The sequence below is a fragment of the Triturus cristatus genome, chromosome 5_2 (assembly GCF_964204655.1).
Source record: "Triturus cristatus chromosome 5_2, aTriCri1.1, whole genome shotgun sequence".
Classification (NCBI taxonomy): domain Eukaryota; kingdom Metazoa; phylum Chordata; class Amphibia; order Caudata; family Salamandridae; genus Triturus; species Triturus cristatus.
The window spans coordinates 446,837,291-446,861,952 of record NC_140588.1 but is presented as its reverse complement, the minus strand read 5'-3'; the positions used below and the strand labels follow the sequence as shown (position 1 = coordinate 446,861,952).

Sequence of the window (24,662 nt, the reverse complement as noted above, 5' to 3'; positions counted from 1 at the left end):
AGAGATAGACGCTATCTAGAAACGTGTGTATGTGCCAGTGCTTAATTTGTAAAAGAATAAGCATCAATGCCCAAAAGTTTGAGTCAGAATCCGCTGCAGAATAAAATGAGTTGTGGTGGTGGCCAGCATATGCTCAAATTAAGCACTATATGTATGAGGTATTTATATAGTGTGAACCTAGACAGACAGTGCTGAAGACAGTGAGGCACTTTAATTTTTCACTCTACTGTGCTGAATATCTCATTAATTCCATAAAGTCTGACTGGGAATTGTAATGGGAATGGTAGAGAAGGGCAGCAGGCTTTGCACATGCCTTGGCAAAGTGACTGGAGTGGGGGAGAAAGGTCTGAGGGAATTGCAGACTGCGGGTCCGAATCACACAGATGTTTGCGAGCCAAGGTGAAATGTACAGGTAGAGTTGGGCGAGCTATTGAAAGCTCGTGCCAAGCATGGCTCTGGCTCAGCTTGAGGTCGTGTTAGAACCTCGAGCCCATAATAAACCTTCATGTGGCTGCTGCCTGCCACCCTCGCTCCACCCTCGAGCACACTGAAGTAAAAACAGAGCATTAACATTTGAGATAAAAAAGGAACGGCACATAGATACCCATTTATTGGCTGATTTGTACGAAATGAAAACAGAAAACCAAGATTAATCACTGCTTCCCCGCTTAACCAAAAAGTGTGATCTTTGGCATATATTTTATTTTACTCAGTGCTTTAATTGGGTAAGTAAAGTCTTTTACTGAGTACCTGCACTTCTTTAATGTGAAAGGGAGAGTCCCTACCCTTCTCAGCACTGCTGCAATACATTTAATGGGAGAGTACCAACACTTCTCAGGAATAAATACATACTCTGATAGAGAGTACCAGCACTTCTATATTTCTATTTAAAGCACTAATTTTACAGATCCTCCACACCATGAGGTATGAAAGCACTTTCAAATAAATGAGTTCAGAATACTATGCATTTGATTTAATAGACTATAATGTTGCACTACCTAGAAGAACCTGGGTCACGTACAGGGTTCATGTGACAACTGTCTTGCCTCATAGGTCACTGATGGCACTGTCACCAGAGTGAGGGCAGGGGGAGGAGGAAGGATTCTAAATTCATGTTTAAAAACCGTATATTTTAATTAGTACTTCTCAGTGCAGTGGTATAATGTGACGTATTAAAGTCTAAGCTTCAACATGTTAAAAATATTCACTATTTTAATTTTAAGAGAATTTATAATAATGTCTGTGATGTTTATTGTGTGACAAACATGTTCAGTGCTTGGCTCATCCAAAAGGCTCTAAGATCCAAGCCAGATCCATGGCTCGACTCTAATTTGGTTCATCCTGTTAATTTGTGGGCTCGCTCACCTCTATTTACATGGAGTAACAAAACAAGCATTTGCAATGCAATAGGTCTCACATTTGAGTGAGTTTGAGCTATTGACATTGCAAATAACAATGCCTCTTATTTTAGTTTTAGTTTTTAAAACATAAATAAAAGTCATTGTCATTTACAATGCCAATAGCTTCAACTCATGTAAATGCGAGACCTATTGCATTGCAAATGTTTGTTTTTTTATACTGCTGCCCTTCTCTGCTTCACAAGCCTAGCTTGTCTTTGGTGCTTCGCGGCCACCCGCCATTTCCCTTTGTTTTCATTGCTTCGCTATGCCCTCTAAATCGTATGTTTATTTATTTCTTTAATGAGCGCGGCGCCCGCTAGGGACACCGCGCTCACTTTATTTATTTATATCATTGCGCGTCTTTCGCGGCGCCCACTTCAGGGACATCGCGTTCTGCTAGTTAGTTTTTTATTTACTTAAGAAATTAGCACTGCGCCTCTTCAAGGACACCGCGCTCGGTTTATTTATATATTTTTTAACTTTAAAACTGAACGCAGCGCCCGCTTCAAGGACACCGCGCTCAGCGTTAAAGTTAAAAAAAAAAAAACAAGCGCGGTATCCTTCAAGCGGTGCTGCGCTCAGTTTTAAACTTAAGCATTTGCATTGCCATGGAACCTATTGCATTGCAAATGCTTGTCTTTTGCAGCTCTAGGTGGCCTTTGTTGACGGTTGAAGACATGTTGGTACATCTATTGTTATGTGAACGTGGTTTAAATGCGCATTTAAATAGATTTGGTGCATTTTTAAAATCAGTTTAAGGAGCGCTGACTGCAATTTTTTGACTGTAATGCGGATTGCAGTGGATTTTTTATGAGTCTCGTCGTGTGAGGACAAAAACAAACACAACGCGCCTTATGTCTGGGTGCGTTTAAACCTCAAAGGTCATCTGCGAGCACACTGCACAGCTGCGTGACAACGTAAAAGCTTCGACATTTTGTCAGATTGTTACCCGAGCTTGGATCCTCGGGGGGTTTAGAGCTCTATCACCATGTTTACACATAGAACTAAAAGTTCTGGGATTGCCCAAGATCACAAATTGTCGCCGGGGCTACCGGAGTCTCAACCTGCGTCCTCGACGCCACGAAATAGGAGCCATGTTAGACGTTAGTGGTGTAATACGCGACGAGTGAGTGACTTCTTTTAAGCTCAGCCAAGCCCCTCTCCATCCTCATATAGGAGCTTCCAGGGCCCAGTACTTATATCGATAGGATAAGGCTGCTGTGGGGCTCTAGAGCCCCCCTGAGGGGTAAGTACAGTGCCCTCGCCTGAGATCTCACTGCATCTCCCGCCAAAAGCTGGGCGCTGCCATCCATCCACCACCCGCCCCTTGTAGACCGCTGTCAGCTCTAGGGGCCACCACGGTCGCAACACTCTCCACCCTCCCTTCCAGGAAGCGGCACTTTATTGTAGCGCCTGGAAGCAGGCCGGTCTTCAGTACACATTCCCCATTCACTGCACTCACAGTCCAGCTTTACTTTGAAAGGGGCACAAGACATTTTTATCCAAAAAGATAAATAGTGACACTGAATTTTTATTCAGCTTGAGCCTATCAACAAAAGAAATAACACATATATTAACAATAGTAATAAAATGTTGATCATATTAATATAATAGTACTGGAAGGTTAGAAGCATTTTCTTCATAATTCTGTCGTTGTCCGGGGGGTCTTAGCACTTGTAGCATCAATACTGTTACTTCTAGGATTAGTGAACTTAATTGGTAGTATAATGAGAAGGGTGGTATTGATAATATATATGGAACAGCGGTATTACATTTTCATTTGAACGTTGTTGGTATAATGGTAATGAGATGGATTGGCAACGATGTTACACATATTGACAGATTTATGATCTGTGACACTATTAACATTTTTTGTAACATGCTAATAGCACTTGTAGTATTAATAGTGGTGCTAACAAATAATGAGTATTTATCTTTGTAGTATGAGTGGTACCGAGGATAGCGTTAATCCTCTGGGTAGTGTTAGTACATTTAGAATTAACTGTAGCGTTAGCAGTGATACTAATACTATTAGTAATAGTGTTTGCCCATACTACTAGAACTTGTAGTGCTACTGTCTATTAATTATCATCAGTGCTAGATCTATTTGTAATGCCCAAGGTTCTACCAGTAGCATGCGTAGCATCAACAGGCAGAGCATTAGCATCCGTATTTCCCTAGTGTTAGCCGTACTAGCAGTAGTTGTAGTAGTACTGGCAGCGTTAGTAGTATTAGCAGACATATTGTTTAGATTATTACTAGCATTGGTAGTTGTAGCAGTAGTCATCATAATTCTGCGAATGCTAGTATTGCTAGTAGAGGCAGTACTATTACTAGTAGCATTAGTTGGGCATTAGGATTAGTTTAACAGTGTTCGTACTATCACTAGAAGCAGTATATAGTTTAGGATTGAAAATAAAAATATGGTTTTCAGGCCGTGCAGAACCTCTTAAAAGCCGTGCAGCGGCTTTGAAGGTCAGCAGATTTGAGGTGTTCAGACCGATGTTTTCCATTAGCGAGTCACGACGGCGTGATTGCTGTGCCAACATAACTCAACATAAACGTTCAGAGCCATGAAATATTTCATTTGTCGAAATCCTTTGAGCCTGGATTCGTGTTCTCCTTGTAGTCTCCTGCAAGGGTTCCGCAGTAATATCATTCTAGGCAAGTAAAAAATACATGTTAATCATCTTCGTGCCTTCCTAATTCGTTCTTCTGTTTGTTGTCCGTGTCCTATAGCTCATTAAGCGAGCACTAATGAAGGTAATGGGACCACCACGTATGCATTGGTTCCCTTGCGTTTTAAGTAATGTGATCTGTGTAAAAATCGAGTTCTGCCCGAGAGAAATGGTAGTAAGCTTGCTATGTGTGTAGTGGCTGATTAAGGGCCAGCCCAGCCCAGAGACTGACCTGTTTTTGTGCTATTGTCTTAAAGAGCCTATTAAAAATGCAAATGGTCTCGCCTTTCATTAAGTTGAAGCCATTTGCTTTGCTATACAATACAATTAGCAAAGAAAATGGCTTTAACTTAATCAAAGACGAGACCTATTGTATTTTCAGTGCTTGTTTTTAAAGAGTTTCCTCCTATTTTCTCATTTTGTAGCTGCCCTACGGACTTCCTTTTGTTTGCCTTTGAAAAGGCATTGGCAACCCCTGGAGCATGTACCACTCATGATGGTCTTAATTTTTCCACCAACTTCTTGACTTCTCTAGCTGTAACCCATGCTTACCATGAGCAATAGACTAAATGCCATTAGGTTCTGAGGTCTTTAGCAGGCAAGCGCAGAATATGATCCAACATGCCGGTTCAAAAGGCTCCTTTATTATAAAGCCTCTGTCATCTCAGACAGCCATTGACCCATGAGAGCGTATTCATTATGGACTGACAGACGGGGAACTGCAAGGCCCGTGTTAAAAACATGCATCTCCAGAATTGACAAAGCCCTTGTTAAATTTTTGAGGAATGCACGCTTGTCTTGTCTCTGACATACCTGTGCCTTAATAGCGTGAATCTTCAAACAAACCTAAACATCGTCCTTCTGAGCACAGGCTTGTAATTTAACTTCCAAGAAAGGGGAGAATAAGAAGTTCCATTTTCAGTCTGTTTATTGGCCTATAGATCTCCGTGGTGGGCTGCAGAGAATGCTAATTTTCCTTTGTATCCCACATTCTAGCCTGCATGGGCGTGTTTATAAATCAAATGCACAGCTTGAGGGAAGAGAAAATGAGCAAGATGTATGTTTCTTTGTGTAGGAATAGTGTGTGTGATCTTTACCAACTGACTAAGGAAGTATTGATTCCTGCATTCTTATCATCTTAACTGCACCATTGTTATCATATTTGGAATTCTAATACATTGTTTTTTCTCCCCTCACCCCAATTTCTTCCATTTTCCAGTTTTGCATACCCAAGGACCAATCGATGGCAGCTTGTATGCCAAAGTGAGGAAAAAGAGCACGTCCGATGTGGCCCCAGGTGTCCCTTCAAGCAGCAGCCCAGATCACAGTGACCACACACTTTCAGTCAGTAGCGACTCGGGGCACTCCACAGCCTCTGTGAAGACAGACAGGACAGAGGAACCGGTGGTCCAAAGCCCCAACCGCTGCTTAAGTCCCCAAGAGAAGGCTGAGCTGGACAATCTTCTCAGTGGCTTTGGCTTAACAAACACGGTCAGTCCTCTGAAGGATATGACCGATGCGCGAAGCAAGTACAGTGGGACCCGGCACATAGTGCCAGTTCAGGTCCATGTGAACGGAGACTCCAAGCTGAAAGAAAGAGAGACTGACATATTGGATGATGAAATGCCGAACCATGATTTGCACAGTGTGGACAGCATAGGCACCCTGTCCTCCTCTGAAGGGCAGCCGTCCAACAACCACGGGAACTACAATTGTCACAAAAGTAGTCAGAATTCCTTGTTATCAGATGGGTTTGGAAGTAACCCTGGAGAGGACCACTTAAATGCATTGGCACCCGACCTTGGGATAGGTGTGGACCCTATGTTTGAAAGATCATATGTTATAAGCGAGCTGAAGAAGGGCCAGCAACTACAGGAGAATCCCCCTGTGTCCCCTCAGCAACAGGCCTTCGGCCAGAGCAATTACTCAACCCAGACTTGGGTACGGCAGCAGCAAATGGTCAATGCGCATCAGTACAGTTACTCTGCTGACACTGATGGGAGGTTTGGTATTCACTGTACAATAGACAATTCAAGCAGTTCGGATAACCAGCCCAAAATGCCTGTTTCGCCAACCAGGGGAACAAGCAGTCGAAGTGCTGTTCAGCGAGGTGTAGGAAGCTCGCCATCCATAGGCCAAGCACACGAGATTCAGGGAGAGGAGGCATTTGGATCAAAAGTGATGTTTGAGCACAACATAAACGGTGTGGATGTTGAATTGAATAAAGACGGCACGTCATCGTCTCCTACTCTTGATATTGACCAATCAATTGAGCAGCTGAACAAACTAATCTTGGAGCTTGACCCCACCTTTGAGCCCATCCCAACTCGCATGAACAGCGTAATCAGGGACACAAGTCAAATGAATGGTACTAGAAGGAAGGACATTGACATGAGTGTGCATGGAGAAAGCCCTCGCTTTCAGGAGAAAAGGGAAGTGGTTTCAAGGAGTGTGTCCTTGCAAGGTAAGGCTACGCATATTTTCCTCTTTTCTATCTATTTTGATTTATTCCAACAGTGTTTGTGTACGCTTGCGGCTGAAAGTGGACATGTTACTTGTCTGTTTTGTGGTTGTTCAAGAATGAACTTTAAAATGTTTGCTTTTAGATGGACATAATTGATTTACTATGCAACAATTAAAATAGACATATGTTACACAATCATTTGAAAATGTTGCTGATTTTTAACAATTCTGGTAGCATGTGATTCAGATTGAAGAGTACCAAGCACCGACCTTTGGCCTTACATGGAAACTGGAGGAAGAATTGTAAACCAATGCGTAAAGTACAGGCTATTCATTGTGGTCTCCAGTTGTATAAGTAAATGAGAATTTGGGCCACCTGCTAGGAACATTGTAATTCGTGATAGAAACTCAGTCTCATTTGAATCATTTGAGTGGAATGTGGGTATCTCTTGGTGGACTGGTACTGGTACTTTCCCTTTAGTGAGCAGTATATTGTGGCATTCTCCATTCCTCAGTGGTGGTGGAGTAGACGTTGAGGCAGCTAAGGATGGACATGTTCATAACTTAGAATAGAACTATTTAAATATAAAAGCATGTGCTGAGGTAGGGTGGAGGCTGGAAGTTCTCTAAGAAGTCTATGTCGATTTCCTTAATAAAGCTCATTCAAATAAAACAAAGATTCTCTACGTTTTATAAAGTGTTTTCTTTTATATGTTGCAGTGGACAATGGACAGCCATTCGTGGCTCAACGTGAGTTTTGAGTCACCCTCAGTGCTTGACAGTATTATTATTATTATTTATTATGTGTATTTGACAATATACCTAATGTTGTCAGAAAGTAGATATCTCAGATTTTCCAAAAAGGTGACCTTAATGTTATGAAAGATCACACAATTTTATGTATTTTTCAATACTTTTCCTTCATTGAGATTTAAAAAAAATATTCATATACTGTCTGTGTGTGATGCCAACCAAATCACTGTACATATAGAAACAATTGAAAGTCTAGTACCCATCCTTTCTCTAAAACAATTACAGTCTCGCTGTTTCATATTAAAATATACTGTTTTGTGTTATGTTATGTTAACTAACATTTGTATAGCACACATCTACAATAGCTATGGACCTATGGTGCTTTTGAAGTCTGGGTCCCCTATATATTCGTATTAAGTCGTATTGGTCAGATGATATGGATGTGCTGATGAGTTGGCAATGATTAGTCAACTTATTGGACTTGGGAGTTGTCTGGAGTTCTGTAATAGCTGACTGAATGGTCTTTTTATGCAATGCTGGATGCATGTGAGGCGTTTAAATCATTCTGTTAACATAATGCTATTATTTTGGAGAAAAGCATACAGTCAAAAGAGTGCTGGCCTTACAATCATTTATAGGTCCATACAAGATTCTAGAAATGATTTTGACGGGACTGTATTCTGCTTCCTACTTTTAGAAGTTTAGATGTAAAATTAATTCCTACGAAATTCCCATACGTGATATTTTTAAACAGGTAAAATATAAGTTATATTTTCTTTTTACACCAGGTACATCTTTTTTTCTCTGAGCAATGCTTTATTTGTAGCTGGGCATTTACAAAAACCGGAACTATGTATTTTCCCCTTGAAAGAAACTCTTCGCATCAAGTAACTACAATAGTAGAGCACCTTCCTTACATCACTACTTCTGTCACTGATCAGAGCTGATTTTCACACTACTGCAGGTAGAAGCTTAAGCAAATACATGTCTGCGCATTCAATGCTCTCTATTTTCTACTGTGAGTATTTACTGAAGTATAGATTGTAACAAATGCCAGTATATATGTTCTCACGGTTTGAGTGGATTGCATAATATTCATTTAATTAAGCTAGAAGAACAAGTAAGATGGTATGTTACGCAACATTGTGAGTGAGAGTAGGACATTCTTGGCCCTGGCTGTGCTGTGACCCAGCATACCCCCCACCCTGTTGCAAGCCAATGATACTTGGTCAGGCAGAGCCATCCCATGGTGCTGAAGAGCACGTGTGTCATGGAGTGATGGGGAGGGTGCATCCAGGGGTGGAGGGGCTGGGATGATGGATGTTGTAGATGTAAAATAAGCATGACTATAGCAGCAGCACAAACTTTATGATTGAAAATACACACTTATTAGTAGCAGAGCAGTAATTCAGGTTGTCAGTAAGTCTGCCGCAAGTGCAGTACAAACTATTTGTTTAGCCAGAAGAGAAATTTTTATAAATCCTTGAACTTTGACTAGAGGTTCCATATGTTCTGTGTTTGGTGGGTGCCAGTGTAGATTAGGAGTATAAGTAATGTGCTATAGCTTTCCAGTTGAACTGAAACATAATTGTAGGCACAGTATAATTAGACATGCTATCACCAGTTTATAACGAAGTTTAGAGGGTTTAGGTTTCTAAGAAGAGGTTTATGAGGAAGAACCATGCAGAAGTGGGTTAAAAGAAACATCCAGATTTATGAATTCCCATGAAAAATATTTTGAAGCCCACTAAGAAGCTAGACATCAAGACCAAAGAGTTTCTTAACTCTCGATGTAGGATTTGGATGGTTTACCCTGGGGCTATTCACAAGCAATTTAAGCTCTGCTAAGCGGGCACTTTCCATACGTGATGTACAGAGAACACAATTATTTAGGCCTTAAGGAGGATATTCGTGAAGAACCTGTATTTTTTTCTTCACTACTGTCAAAGATGTGGCGGAACAGGTAATGGAGCAGAACGTATCAACAATGCATGTTGTTTTATGTACAAATGTAGCAAAGTTATATGTAGGGAAACATTTGTAATGTGTTACCAAACCCATAGATTGAGGAGAAGGCAGGAATGAAGTGTCTAGCACAGCCCTTAATGTGTTCTATTTTTGTGTCCTCTTGCTGGAGGGGTGTGCTTGGTCATTACAGTGTACAGGCTGTGGACCAAGGTCCATATGGACCTGAACTGTGACAAAAATGGGGATCACCCTTTATCTCAGATTCCACACTTCAGAGGATATTGGGCAACTGGGCACTGTTTTACAACATTACCCGAATTGCCATTGTCATTATATGGTCTTGTGATTCTCCTCAATTAATCTAGAGGAAGACAATCTTATTCCAGATCTTAGGACCTCCATGTGAGGGTTAGGTAGCTGGGGGTGGTGAGGGGTATTATTAACAGTTCTGATTGGCCACATCTAAAGGAATATTGAAAATACTTCAAAAGGCTAAATTCCAAGAGATGAGCGGGGAGAAGGGGGTAGAGCCACATTTCTTGAAACTAGAAAAGGTAGGTAGGCACAAGTCACCAAGGAATGAGTCTGCGGTTCCCATGTTTTAGGAGAGTCTGGTAAGAGCCATGCATCATATGATCCCAATGGCCACTCCCATGCCAGCTCCTGAGGCTTCATGGAATGTAAAAGATGAAACTGTGAGATCAAGATGGATGAAGGGGGGTTGTTAATGATCAGGGGATGAGTCAAAACAAAGGAGAATGGAGCAAGATCACACAAAGTTAGAGGAACTGCATCCAGTTAGAATGGAATGACAAATATGAAGGAGCTTTGGAGAGACAAATGCATCAGGCAAATAGAGCAGCATGGATGAAGTTCAGATGAGGAAACATGAGGGAGCACTGGATGCATGGCACATCATCATTAATTAGCAGGTTGAAAGAGGCAAACAGTGCTATGGTAGGACAATTAGCAGGAACACGGCCAAGACACAAAAAAACTAGGGAGAGATGATGCATCATCGAGCAATTGACCAGAGGAAAGGGTTAAATACAAAAAGACAGAGCAGAATCAAGTGCAGGCATGATTACAGAACATTAGGGAGGACTTGAGGGATCGGATTTTACACCTTTTCAAGGACTACTCCAGACAGCCTTGGGTCAAGAACTAAATTAGTTAGCCTGCTCTCTTGTCCTTTTGTGGTGGGCTCCGGAGTTCCTCTGTCCCTACAAGAAAACTGGGGATCCTCTTTGTCATTCTATAGGAAACACTAAGATTACCAATGAGACATGCCTGTCACAGCGCTCCAATGTGCCCTGGAGCCGAGGAAGCTCATATAGTTGACAAACAGTAATGTCAGAGGTAAACACCTTCCTTACCAAACTTTGTGTTACTCAAGAGTCTCTGGAAGATCTGCAAGTGGTTGAACTATATGTACACTAGACTTGCCTTTACAGACCTCATCACAGTGAGAGATGCTGTCTGCTAGCCTTGCAGTCAGCCTAACCAGGATCTCTCCCCATTATGTGGGGAGAGCCTGCAGCATCGTGATGGGCCTCTGTGCTGCTGCGTGTCCTGCCTGCTTGCGTTCTGGTGGGTGGAAGTCAGTCTCTATGCTGCCACCAGGCTGCATGATATGGAACCCTACTCCAATGAGGACAGAGAATAGGTATCCTCAGAAAATGACCTAGCTGTGTGCACTAATCAGCGCTGCATACAAATAGTGAAGCTTCACATATGGTTCAGATACTCAGAGCGAACTTTAAGAATGTACAGAATTTGAACAATGAAAGAAACTTTGAGATAAACTAGATCAAATGTAAACACTTCAGATACAAATGCCAGCTGTTATCTCTCTTTGCTAAGTACAAGTCAGGAATTGGGAAATTGTTTTTGATGAAGAAAAAAAAAGAAAAATATATTGCCTGATTAAATAAGGAGAAAGGTATTGAAGTTTGCTTAGAATGGGTGGCGCACTTGTAATCCTGGCAGCACCTTGCTCTTGAGCAACGCAAATGTGCACACATAGAGCTGTTTGGCATGGCTGCAAGGATACTGACATGTTGATGGTCTCTATTGGGTCGTATAAACCCCAGTGGGGAGTGGAACCCATCCTGAACCGGTTTTCCCTTCACCTGTTCACTCACCAGAGTAAATGGGGTGCTTCTTCTAAAGAATAGGACACACTTTCTCTGTTATGGATGGATGTATCACTAGTGATTGCTAGAGGGGAACAGCACCACACTACAGTATGTATAAGTTTGAACCTGCAATACAATTGGCGAGTTGTGTGCTGTAGCAAAGCACAATTTTGTGAAATTGGTCCTTAGTGGTGTTTTCCACAGTTTGCACTGTAGTATCTAGGAGACAAACAGTGTGCTCAAGTTGGTATCAAAGAGAGTACAGGACACTACCTGCACAAATATATTATGGTCTCCAATGCCATGTAGGATGGAGAGGAAATCGGTGGCAGTGTGGCATAGTTATTGCCTTTCAATGTCATCTATTGATGGGGGAAAGAGTGGCAACTCCCTGTTGTACATTGTTTATCCTGCTTAGTCTCCTGAGGTGAAGTCTCACCTCCTCACACTGTTCATGCTCTACTAATGTCTGGGCTGGAAGTGAGTACAGATCTACCTTACCTAGAATTCCCCTCCTACCTTCCCCTCGCATCTCTTTCCTGTGGAGGACGATCATTACGGAGGATACTGCTAAACGCATGTGATGGCCACGTAAAAGCCAATCATCAACGTGTGACCCATTAGCATATTAAAGGCAGTGGTGTATTTTTGGGCTATTTGTGCCTAGAAAAGGTTACTATACATAAACCTGCTGTCCAATAGCTAATAGAAGGGGTGGTTGTGGGAGGGTTAGAGGTCATCTAATTTGGCATCGAGCATGTAATTCGGGATCAAAGAGCAGCTGATGTTTTGCCTACTCTCCTGATGCCAGGGGAAGAATGGGGCAGTGCACTTGTGACCACGGCTCCAATATTAAGGTGATTTTTGCTTCATTCGAAGCACAGCACAAATTCTGAATAATATTCTTAAATGTGTACCATGGAAACTAGCCACTTCCTCAACACTCTGCAACCATTAAAAGTAATCTCACTTGCCTGCTCAAGAAGTATGCTCAGATCTACAACACTGTTATAACCAACATGAATGAAATGGAGGTCAGGGGTCCTCGATTCATCAATTGTATTAGTCTTGGGTATTTTATATAACTCATAAGTTTAGTAATACCAGCTGACGGAGAAAAATGTTGATTTTCTAATCAAATAAATGCTGAAAAACGTTCATTTATCCTGTTAGTTCTACCAAAAAAGAATGCACTCAGATCGATCACAGATTGAGCAAAACACATTTCTTCCTTTAGACTGGTCTGACTCCCTTGTGTGTGCGGCTGTGATAAGAGGAGTGTAAATGCTGATTTCTGTAGGATCCATATTTATGTTTACTATAAGTAAAAACATTTTTAGAACTAGAGGAGTTTTAATACTAAGGAGTTGAAAAGTTTGTTATCTCATATTAAGCTAAATACTCTTAATGTAAATGTAAAGTTTACTTCTCTATACCATTTACAATATCAGTCAGTATACTCATGGTTTATTTGCACGCTGTACGGTTGAAACCTGCTTCCATGTATCCTCAATTTGCCTTCGAAAACCTCATGATGGACACATGCGTGACACCACTTCCTTTGCTGAACACATTGTGTCATTGCCTAACAATGTTCGCCTTTATGTGCTTGACTGACAAATATATGTTTATTGGGGAAAAAAGGAGGTGGTGCGAAGGCAGTTTGATATTTTCCAGCTCTAAGCAGAACTTTGCTTTATGCATTTTTTGGCAATTTTCATTGTTCAATACATCGCATGCATTGAAACGACTGGGAAAGTTGTGTGAAATTAAATCCCCGTGGATGTTAGAAGAGAACAGAAGTGAAGTAGCAGGACATCTGGATACAGTTGCCTGGAACATCTTCAGAGCTATGTTTGGGAGTACGAGAAAAAGTTCTTTGAAGTTCTTCCAGATAGTTTTTCATCAGTCATTTTCCCTTTCTTTTGTGTATTTCATTGGCGAGGGAAAAATCTTTTCAGACATTTCTGACACTGGTATTATGAGCTGTGCCAAATGTTCATTTTTCTGCTACGTGATTGCAGAGAGCCTCACGTTCCAAAAAGCTTGTAAAAGGGACAGGAAATGTCAGCTTGCTGTCTAGTGCAAACACAACATCCCATGGCTATCTATTTCAGTTTGTTGAGTTAAAAGTGGAAGTCGAAGTTAGCAGCAAGCTGTGCTGTCTAGGATGGCATTTCACAAGGGCAATGTTTGACCAGAGTTTAGTGGTAAATTCTTGAAAGACCAGCCTATTGTCCACTGAGATTCTTGAGTCATTCCTGCATTAAGCAGGCACGACAGCTCAAATTCGAGCCAGGCGGACTCAGCTAATGAAGTAACTATTGTGCTCTTCAGCCAGTAGAAAAAACCCAGCTCATCATTTGGAGAAGCGTGGGCAATGAATCCAGTTTGGAAATGTTTGTTCTATGAAAACTGATATTCCTTCTTTGAACACATTATCCTACTGACTTCTCCAATGACTGCACAATTCACAAAATGAAGGCAATGCACCCACATCGTAGTAGAGCTACACATTTCATACAGGGGCGGTTCCTTATCAGGGGGCATGGGGGCGTTGCTCTACCGTGTGTGGTGCCAAGTGCCTTATTTTAGAATATCTCCTTTTCAATCACTGGGCACTTGGATGCTCACTGCAGAAGTTAGGCTTGCAGCCTCGGGGGTGGTGTAACAAGCCAAAGAGGTATGACCAACTTGGGGGATTGGCAATACTGGCAGGTGAAATTCAGTGCGCATGTCAGGTTGGACGGGTTTCGAAATGCAGCCAACCTGACATGCACACTTCAGGGCTTGAACCAGTTCTTTATTATGGTGCTGGGGGCAACCAGCACAGCCCTCCTGGTCTCCTTTGGAGCGCTGGCTTCTCCTGTTCCAACCAATCCTTACTTTGCTCACAAGCAACTTTAAGTATAAAAAGCATGAGAGCAAAGCCCGTATTGGTTTGGGAAAAGCCAGCCTGTCCCCGCAGCTTGGGCTTTGAAGGCAGTACGGGGTGGGATCACTAAAGACATGACCAGTCACTCTGTGAGTTTATTTTAAGACCACACAGTGATTAATCATGTTTGTTTCATGGTGATGCGATGGCGCTGCTTTCCCCCATGCACAGTGCCAGTGACGCCATTGTGCATGAGTCCGGTCCTTGAGTGAATCCAGTTAAAGCCTGTACTTTAGGACTCTGCGGCATTTCGGTCCCAACGTACACCCAGTGAGGCACAATTTATATAATTTCAACTTATGTCTTCGCTCCGTGGCAAAAGAAGGGTATTATTTGTATTTTCATTGCCATTACATAATTGGTGCATTATGCTGTATAATACAGCATTGCACAAATGTAAGCCCTTTAAACAAGGGAAACGAGGGAGTTTTATTAATAATGTTGCGGCTCTTCCTAAATGTTTATTGTAGCTCTGAAATTGGTTTGTAGTCCACGAGCAGTTACTAAAGTTGCGTTTTTTTAAATCCATCCATTATATTATTGGCTATTTGGAACATAACTGTACTTGCCCATTTCAGTAAGAACGCACATTATAGTGCTATATAGTGTGCATACTAAAGGCCTGCTTTTGTTATGTGCAGCTGGTATTGGGACAAAACGGCTACTTTGTTTGCACTTCTATACCATTTTGCTTTTTAAACGCGTCCTCAATTTCTAACAGCCATTTCTGTATTTTAAGTACTCTTTTAGAATGATTCTGTATGAATGGCCTGCATGCAGGGGGGGGGTCCGAGACAATGGTCAAGGCTCTCACTCTCTCCCTGTACCTCATTCGGGGATGCTTTCAATTATGTGCTTCAAACTGGAAGTTTCTTGTGACCTCATAAAACAGAAAATGTATACATGGCAAGACAATTCGAAGTCTCCATCATTTCGATATAGTAGGCTGAGTAGACGGTTTGATAAGAGAGCATGTGTAGCTGGATTGAGGCTAACTGGATTGGTGTATAGAGAGATCAATCAGGGGGTTTTAAGCGCACTACTTAACTGTGAGGGTCTCAAGGCGCTGGAGGGGAGGGCAGTTCCGTTCAGTCAAAGAGCCAGGTCTTGAGGGCCTGCCTGAAGGTGTCCAGGGAGGGGGCACGTCTGATGTCAATCGGGAGATTGACGGGCGTGACTGGCTGGATGGGAGATTGTCTGATGTGGCTGGATCTGATCCTCTTGTCCATCTAGTAGTTCCCAATAATTTTTTTTTGAAGGTCATGTGCAGGACGTAATAGAAAGGTAAAAAAGTAGCCAGGTTGCACTTTGATTTTTAGGCCGAGCATGGTCAGCGCATGCGCTGCGAGGCATGCTCTATTCAGGTAGGGACTTGAAGCTCCGCCCAATCTCTGCCCATATTTTTAATTGGCTTGTCATTGTCCACTGTAAACTGTGGCTGTTCATTGGTCAATATGCTTAGTAGTCCCGCCTTAGTGCCCCCTTCTCTTATTTTGTAACCTCCTGTGGCAACAACCACTGTTACATGTGTTATTACTTGGTAGGCTTTATTACAGCCTCCGAGCACTATTTTCTCAAATAGCTTTGTTCTACTTGCTGCTGCAGGCAGGACACGCTCTCTCCTATGACTTAAAAAAAAAAAAATGTATAGCACAAGCGCATTTGCAATAGGTCTCACATTTGCGAGAGTTTAAGTTATTGGCATTGTAAATGAAAATGCCTTTTATTAATCTGTTTTTAAAGCAACACATAAATAAAAGGCATTGTAATTTACAATGCCACTAGCTCAAACTCTCGTAAATGTGTTACCTATTGCATTGCAAATGCTTGTTCTTTTTGCTGTTTGTTCATTTTTAACCACAGAGTAGTTCACAAGCATACATTGAAGTCCCCTGGGTAGACATCTGTATTGACAGATAAGATCAGCAACTTGTTCCATAAAGTAAAATTACCATTGGTGTGAAATGCTTGGATTTTATCTATGAGACTAGTTAGTAGATAAACAAAACCTCTGGTGCACTGAATGACAGTCAGCTGCCTGGAATGAGCTTCTGAAGTTATTATTCATTTCCCTGTCATTTTGATTTACCCGTTCTATGGAAAATGTGAGAATGTGTTTTTTAAATTAGTGCCTTGAGGGCTCTTAAATCAGCAGCTGTTCTACTGCATACAAAAAGAACAGGAATAAATGAAGCTGATTCGTTTTCTGAAGTCTGCAAAGGCAAATTCTTTCTTTTTTTAAATGTACAAATACCAAAAGTGGAAAAAAAACAAGTAAAGTTTTACAAGCTCGGGGCTTAACGGAAATACTCTGTACACATGCTTGTTTCCTACAAAAACAATTTGTTGCATGTTTCCACCACTTGTCCTGTCCTCCCAGTTTGCCTTTCTACCCAGCCGCTATCTTACATGAATGGCAAAGCTTACTTCGTGGGAAGACAGGAATCAGGGACCTTTGATGTAGTGCTGGTTCAGCCTTTAATTTGGGAACAATTGAGGTGTTCCTTAGTTTTTTAGGTCTTGCCTAGCGTTGCAGCTCATGCGCCGCTCGCTCTGCGAGGCCTCTTGTAATCGAGGAGATTTTGGAAGTGGAGTGGCAGCTCCGCCCATCATTTTTATTGGCGGGCATCATCCTTTATGGTAAACGCTCGCTTTCTATTTGAAGTGAGGCATGTTTGTTCCCTCCCTGTCTCCTTTTCGGCTCACCCACCCGGACTGGATTGTTTGCTCGCGGCGTGACACGGTGTCTCTTAATGAGCCGCTAAGCACTTTTTTCTTCTATTACAACAATGGCAGCGCCCTGCAGAGGAGTCCTCTGTTGTGTGCTCTGCTTTCGCAAGGGCGCTCGCGCGTACGCCGGCCCTGAATAACATGAGTGCCAAACAATGCCTGTGGGGCCATACCAGGCGATACTTTGTAACCCCTAGCCTAAGAGCTGAACCAAAAACGAATGCTGAAGCAGTCCTCAGACCCGCTTAGTTCTGCTAACCAATCCACTTAGCACAGGTCCCTCTGTCCTTGCTATTTTTATCTGGACTCTCGGCAGCCATGCCATTTCCCGCGTGGTCTTCTAGAGATGCTCACGCGCACAGAGTACACAACATCCATTCCACAGATGCATTCCTTTTCCGGGGTCGTCTTCCCATCCTTACTGCCATGCGCAGCGTGTTCTCCGAGCCCAGCAAAGACACAGGTATCTTAGGAGACCACCCCACTACCGCATCCACTCTTGAAATGGGCATGTATGTTATGTGCTGTGACCACCCTACCGTGGGCATTTAATGTGCCCATTCCACCGAAGTCATGACTCTAAACAAGATTAGAGATGCACGTGCCCTCCTTACTGCCTACCTCCTCCAACCAGAGCCCACCCATGGCATCTATCAGCATTGCCCAACAGCCCTGCCACCTGCTGATATTAAAGATGGAGACAGACACTAAGGCACGCACATAGACGCAGTCCGGGCAGATAACAGGTTCTAGACGATAGTAAAAACATCAACATCGTATACAGAGAGGAAACAGAGGGCACTAAACTTCATCGTTAAGTTGCTGCCACAATCGCTGCACAGGGTCACGCGTTCTACTGAGCATGAGAGATCACAAACAGCAGCTGTGTTGACTCAAACTTTATGACCTCATGCACATCTCGCTGTACTGACCTCAATGATTTGCCCTCCGCCCGTTGGTCGTCTTCCTCCTCTGGCTGTTCCTGCCCTGCGCCTCCACGGACAGCAGACCACGTCCACTTGGCCCACTGCACTGGCGACAGTATCTGCTACAAGCTGAATGCCATGTTTCCGAGCGAGAAACCCCCCCCCCCCCCCCCCCCCCCCCTCCGAAAGGTCCTCTTTCAAAATGGAGGGAATGTGAAAAATGTAAAGCGACAGCAGCGCCTGTCGGTGGAACCGCAGATATATAATACATAGGGTGACCAGATTATGCGAGTTTGAGCTATTGACATTGACATTGAAAATAACAAAGCCTTTTATTTTTGTTTTAGTTTATAAAACAGAAATAAAAGGCATTGTCATTTACAATGCCAGTAGCTCAACCTGCGTAAATGCGAGACCTATTGCATTGCAAATGCTTGTTGAATGGTATGGTATGATTGGCTGACTTATATGGCACATTATAATGGAACGAATTCACATCCTGGTACCAAATAGGATGGAGTGGGAAGAAATGGGGCTACGCAGACCAACTATTTAAAAAGTTGTATTGTAAAGAAATTTGGGATTTCTAGTGAATTTTTGTAGCGCAGTGTGCATTTGGAATGACGGTCCATGATAGGAGAAACAACCTGCTCCTCAGAGTAATGAAGCGCGTGGCACAGTCAGCAGGGAGACTTGGCACCATGGCCCATATTATTGTTAAATTTCCAGGCACAATGTTGACATTATGGTTTTGTATTAGTCCAGGAAATGTAATCCCAGCAGAGCAGAGATTACTGAGACAGTCTGCTCATTTCACTTAGACAGACAGATGGGAATCCCAGTCCCGCGCCAAACCATGACCTCACTCAGAGGCCCACAATTTCCAGTACTATGCTTGCTAATTTATTTTGGTACTGTCAGAGCATACACTGATGCACAGCGCATGTGTAGAATAATACTACAGCAATACTGTGTGGCATGATAAATGACCTTGAGGCAGTATTGCCTCCTCCTTGATCGGCTTCCAAGCGCGCTGGTGTGTTCCATTTACCTGGATAATCAACAGCCACTTTTCTAATGTTCAGGTTTTTATTTCAATGTTAAAAATTCAGAAGCATCCTCTTGATGTGCGTCTGCTGGACCTGTGCCCGGTGAGACATTTCAAGCAATCGGTTCATGTCTGGAATGCCAATTGAGCAAAGTAGTGGTTTAATCAATTCTTTTCGCATAGGTCAGCACAGTGTTAAATCACAGTGCTTCAAGTGGCCTACTTTACCGAGATTACACATCCCTTCTCTTTACCTTGCGCCACCTTCCAGTCATTACGGGAAGATGAACGTGTACAGCATGTCGGCCATTATCGCTGGAGTAAGCGCTTTAGTAATGAGCTGGTCTTCTTCCCCTTGGAGTAAAAATGAAACATGTATGTTGTCACTATTTTTGGCACTAGGCCAGGCTTCCAGTCAATTCTGTGTTCAAGACACGATGAAATTATGCAGAACATTTTATGTGAACTCCCTAATTTCGGTGGTTGTGGTCTGGTCTTTTTAACTTGACTAAATGACCATCAACAGTGGTTCATTCTCAGTTGTGTCTGCAGGCTGGCTGGTGGCTGCACAGAGGACTCACTGCCTCCTGTTATGTTCTACACAGAGGGTTTCTGCGGCCTCAGCCGCTTTCTTTGTCTGAGTTGAGCCTGCCAATGTGGAGGTGTGAAAGGGGGATCCAAACGGATGGGTTCATCGCTCCGTTGTTGTCAGTGACTTCATTAAGCAAAAGTTGGGAAATTCATGATTTTTGTCAAACGGCCTTTGGAATTATTCTGTGATGCATTTTTTTTAATTGCATTGTTTGGGAGATTTTGTGATGAACTTGGAGACATGATTAAAATCTAGTGGGGACATTTCCAGGCGATTTACGATTTTCATTAATATTTCAATGCACCAAGCTATGAAACGTCTACAGCTGACTGATAACTTTTGGTCACAATCGGGTGTAAATATTTCAAGGTTAGCATTTCAGTACATGTCACTCATGAAATATTAACCACTATAAACATTGAGTTACCTTTTATGCAGTAGATAAATGGTATTGCAAACTGATTTGCTAGTTACACAGAAATTTAAAATGTGTTATCACATTCTAAAACTTTTCTCTTCCGACCTGAATGAATTTCCCAACAAGACAAATTCTGGACTTTTTGGTCAGTTTCAACTTCGGATCAGAACTCAAGCATAAATGTGTTGCTGAAGCACATGGGAGAAATAACTTCAGACCAGTAGCAAGAACTGCTAATCGCGTTCCACATTAAATGCCGGCACAGCAGTGAATCTGAAGATACACATTCAGCCCGGATTCAAGTGCCATGGTGGTAGATGATCCTGAAGACCCTCTCTGTAGGTTGTGGCTACATTCTGATGATAGGGCTATGCATAGCAGTACCATGTATGTGTTTTCTGTGTGGTTGTGACTCAGATATTTTTATTACATTATCCTTGCCACAAAGTAGGGGTATGCCAGTAATTTGGCAGAGTCTATCAATTTTACGATATAGCAAAAGAAAACAAGACATCAAGCTAGCCTGTCTGGTGCCAAGACTTGCTCACATTTTTATAAATCCCTGCATATGTTTTTACGTGAGGGTTTTTGAAAGTTCAGGATCTACACAACCCCACTGTCCCATAGCCCCAGAGCATTGAGGACTTGTCAACTGAGCGTATGTGTCTTAACCACAGAGTGACTGCTTGGCCATTCTGTAGGGTATTAGTGACAGAGCCAAGACTCTAAAGGCCTCTTATCTGAGGCAGGTTACACCATTCTACCCCCCATCGGAATCTATTTTATTTAAAATTTGGGCTTAAAGGCTCACAAAGTTATATGCCAGTACTTGGGTACTCTTTACCACATGCAGCTGCATGTGACTGGCATGAAAGGCCTCTTATCTGAGGCAGGTTACACCGGTCTACCCCCCATCGGAATCTATTTTATTTAAAATTTGGGCTTTATGGCCCACAAAGTTATATGCCAGTACTTGGGTACTCTTTACCACATGCAGCTGCATGTGACTGGCATGAAAGGCCTCTTATCTGAGGCAGGTTACACCGGTCTACCCCCCATCGGAATCTATTTTATTTAAAATTTGGGCTTTATGGCCCACAAAGTTATATGCCAGTACTTGGGTACTCTTTACCACATGCAGCTGCATGTGACTGGCATGAAAGGCCTCTTATCTGAGGCAGGTTACACCGGTCTACCCCCCATCGGAATCTATTTTATTTAAAATTTGGGCTTTATGGCCCACAAAGTTATATGCCAGTACTTGGGTACTCTTTACCACATGCAGCTGCATGTGACTGGCATGAAAGGCCTCTTATCTGAGGCAGGTTACACCGGTCTACCCCCCATCGGAATCTATTTTATTTAAAATTTCGGCTTTAAGGCTCACAAAGTTATATGCCAGTACTTGGGTACTCTTTACCACATGCAGCTGCATGTGACTGGTTTGCGATAAGAAGCTGTACACCATTTGAAAGTGGCTCCCATATTTTACATCTGTGTTCTAACAGCACAACATTTGGAAGTAATTCTAATATTTATACTCCACATTCTCTGCTGACCTCTGTGCTTTCCAAGGTGCCCAGCAGCTGTGGGGGTGCGCCTCTGAATGGCACCGCCGAGGTATTTTCTTTTCATCTACTCCCCCACGCCTGCTCCCACGGGATTAATGAGATCCTGGCTGTAGTTATGGAAACAGAATGCTCGCAGCATTCCTCTGCTGGGATGTCAAGGTGCGGAGTTCACTTCGCAGGATGCTGATAGGCCTGCTCGCTCCCTCACGTCCCATGACTCCCTGCCCTTGCTACCTGCTCGCCCCATGACTGGCAAGTCCCACTGCTGCTTCGGTCTTTCACTTCATGCCATTTCCTTAAGTTTTTTTTACTCTCACGGTCTTTGAATCCCCAGTTTCAAGACCCCCCTTTTCCACCCTTCCCACGGTTCTGCTTACTCTGCACTCAGCACAGGGCTGTACTAGGACGGGTTTGACTAGAAGTGTGACCGATAAGTACTGACTTGTGCCTTGGAACTTTATGACTGGGGTAGCCCCACACCCTCTTTATTTCCATGCCTCCCACCCTCACGCATAGTTAGATAGTAAAGAGTAGCACATATTTAATTTCAATGTCCAAGGGCCTGATTACAAGTATCGGTAACAATACCCCGGGGTTCGTTATTTATCGGGTGCAATAAATAGCTCCTGTTACAAGTTACTGGTGAATAACATGCAGATTTTGGTGTTTAACACACGAAAATCCGCATGATGTGGTAAATACTGTACACAGGTTCCCTACTAAATTTCTGAAGGTGTCATTCTTTGCTAAATTAAAATGCAGATCTCTAAACACTTTATGCAAAACGTGCCATGCCTAACAGCTACTCCGATAAGAGGTGGCGCTTCTTGTCTTTCCTGGCATGTCCACGTGACACACGACATTTCATGTTTCACCACTTCTTCAGAAAAACATAAATCCTTGTCCTGCAGTGGCATTTGCATATAACCATGAATTCTAAAAGTGAAGTTGGTGGTAAAAGCATATGACGGCTTGTGTGACGACATAGTTTGCATCTTTGAATCATACTGCCAGCTAACAAGCATTGGCAAAGTTAACATGTCTGATTTTGGCAATCATGCATTGCATTCTATTTGGCAAACGTGTAATATGCAGAAAAGCAAAAATATAAAAATAAAGGAGTAGATCAGCTGCTCAGGCACACTGGCCCTGGTACTGAAGTGCACTCCTTTTCGGGCAGCTGTGCCTGTGACGAGGTGAAATGCAGTCACTCACAGTGCAAGAGGGGCACAGGCTGAAATGGCCTGATCCATAGTACCATGCTGTTGCGGGAGAAAACAATATGTGTATGACAAGGGAACAGACCAATAGATGAAGAAAGCTGTATATGTTTATGTGTGAATTTTGTGAATGTTTTGGAAAAGATGAGGCTGACACAACAGCTAAACCTGCCACTAGGCCAGACTTAATTGGAAAACACGAGGCTCGCAGGACACTGAACCTACACAAGACCTAAAAAATAGTTTTTCTAGAATCGTAAATAGAAAACCAGTAAGCAGAGTCGGGGAAAATGTAGAAATGTTTATGCCACTTAGAGGTGTTATTTTATCTCGTTATTAATACTCTATTTCCTTGACCAGACAGAGAGTCTATGTTTCAGAAAAGTGAATGAAGCTCTACTAGACGTTCAAAAAATGTTTATCCCCAAACTCAATACCTTTTTTATAAGAAGCTTGCACTTTCCCCTTTCTTGCATACTCCTGTTTTGGAGCCGTCTTCTTACATTTGCTTCAGGGAAGCATTAATAGACATGTTGCTACTTGTTATACTCTCCTTCTTCCAAAACAAATACATAATAAAATAAAGTGCTCTCGGACCTAGTAGGACATTTTGATCTACAATTGTTAGACACCCACGGATTGTTTACTTCTTTGCTGAGTATGTCAGCAGTTTGTATCGCTCTCATTGCAAACTCTAATCACGCCTAGCTCTTTATTGATGTGAAGTGGCTCAGTGGGTGGGATGTGATATGATATAAAAACAGTTGTCTTTAAAAAGCAAAATAATTGTAGGGCCGCTCAAGTGGCATGCATAAAGGATACCTGTTTATGCAAGCCATTTTCAGATCCATCTTTGGCCTTCCTTTCCTGGGCGTTCTCCTTGAGACCGTGTGCTCTAGGCAATTTTCCTCACTCCCTGAATCCCACATTGTTCTTACTTCCAGTTCAGCATCCACCTCAACACGGGGTGGGAATCTCCTTTCGGATGTGCTGTGATTAACTTCTCCATTTCACTGGCTCGGGCCTTCCCTTACTCTTCCGCACCATCAGCTGCATCTTACTCTTCAGCTGTATAGCCATACATGCTGATTTTGGAGCACCGGACACTCAAGTCATTCACATAATTACTTAAGCACTGGTTGGTTCCACCTGGCTGAGTTGGCATCCTTTTTGTACTGACCGTCCCCATCACTTGTGTAGTATACAGAAAGATTAGCCTCATCACCTAGCCTCTTCAATGTTTTTGTGCCCGCTGACATTAATCATCGAATCCCATAATATTGCTTTGTGAACAAGTGCGGTTATTATCCCCATCCCTTAAAATTACATGAAAGATTTGTAAACTGTCTACAACTGAGATTCTGCCTCACACGAATACTGCAACGGATATACCAGATGCTACTGGTCTCTACAGCCTCCGCGTCCGTTTTCATTAGCTTATCTCGTTCCTTGGGTCCCTCAGCCCAACTGACGTATAAATTAGAGACTGCAGGGCACTTACTACTTGTGTCCAAATTTCACTGCATCCCCTAGGTCAGAGGCGTCTGCGGGAGCTTATTCCGCCATCTGCACTAACTGTATCCCTTCCAGTTATATCCTCCATTATTTCCCTGCAAGAAAGTACGCAACTCAAGGCCTTGGTCATTGATGATAAACACCTTCATTTCAGGGTCCTCAAATACAGCACCAAGGTCTGTCTCGCCTGCAAGCTGACCAGCCACCCTAGTCAGTCTTCTTGAACCAACTTGCCATCCAACCAGCTGGAAAGAAGAAGTTTTGTGAGAGAACCTCATAAACCCAGAGCTCCATCCTTTGGGGTTTA

The 24,662-nt window shown here is 42.7% G+C and overlaps 1 protein-coding gene across 7 annotated transcripts in view; it reads left to right on the top strand.

Moving 5' to 3' along the window:
* TNS3 (tensin 3) overlaps window positions 1-24,662 on the top strand; it is a 784,915-nt gene that overhangs the window by 596,623 nt on the left and 163,630 nt on the right. For all 7 annotated transcript variants that reach the window (XM_085607385.1, XM_085607384.1, XM_085607387.1 and 4 more), the window contains one exon: window positions 5,298-6,542. In XM_085607385.1, coding sequence (XP_085463511.1) covers window positions 5,298-6,542 — 1,245 coding nt within the window. The remainder of the gene's footprint in view (window positions 1-5,297; window positions 6,543-24,662) is intronic.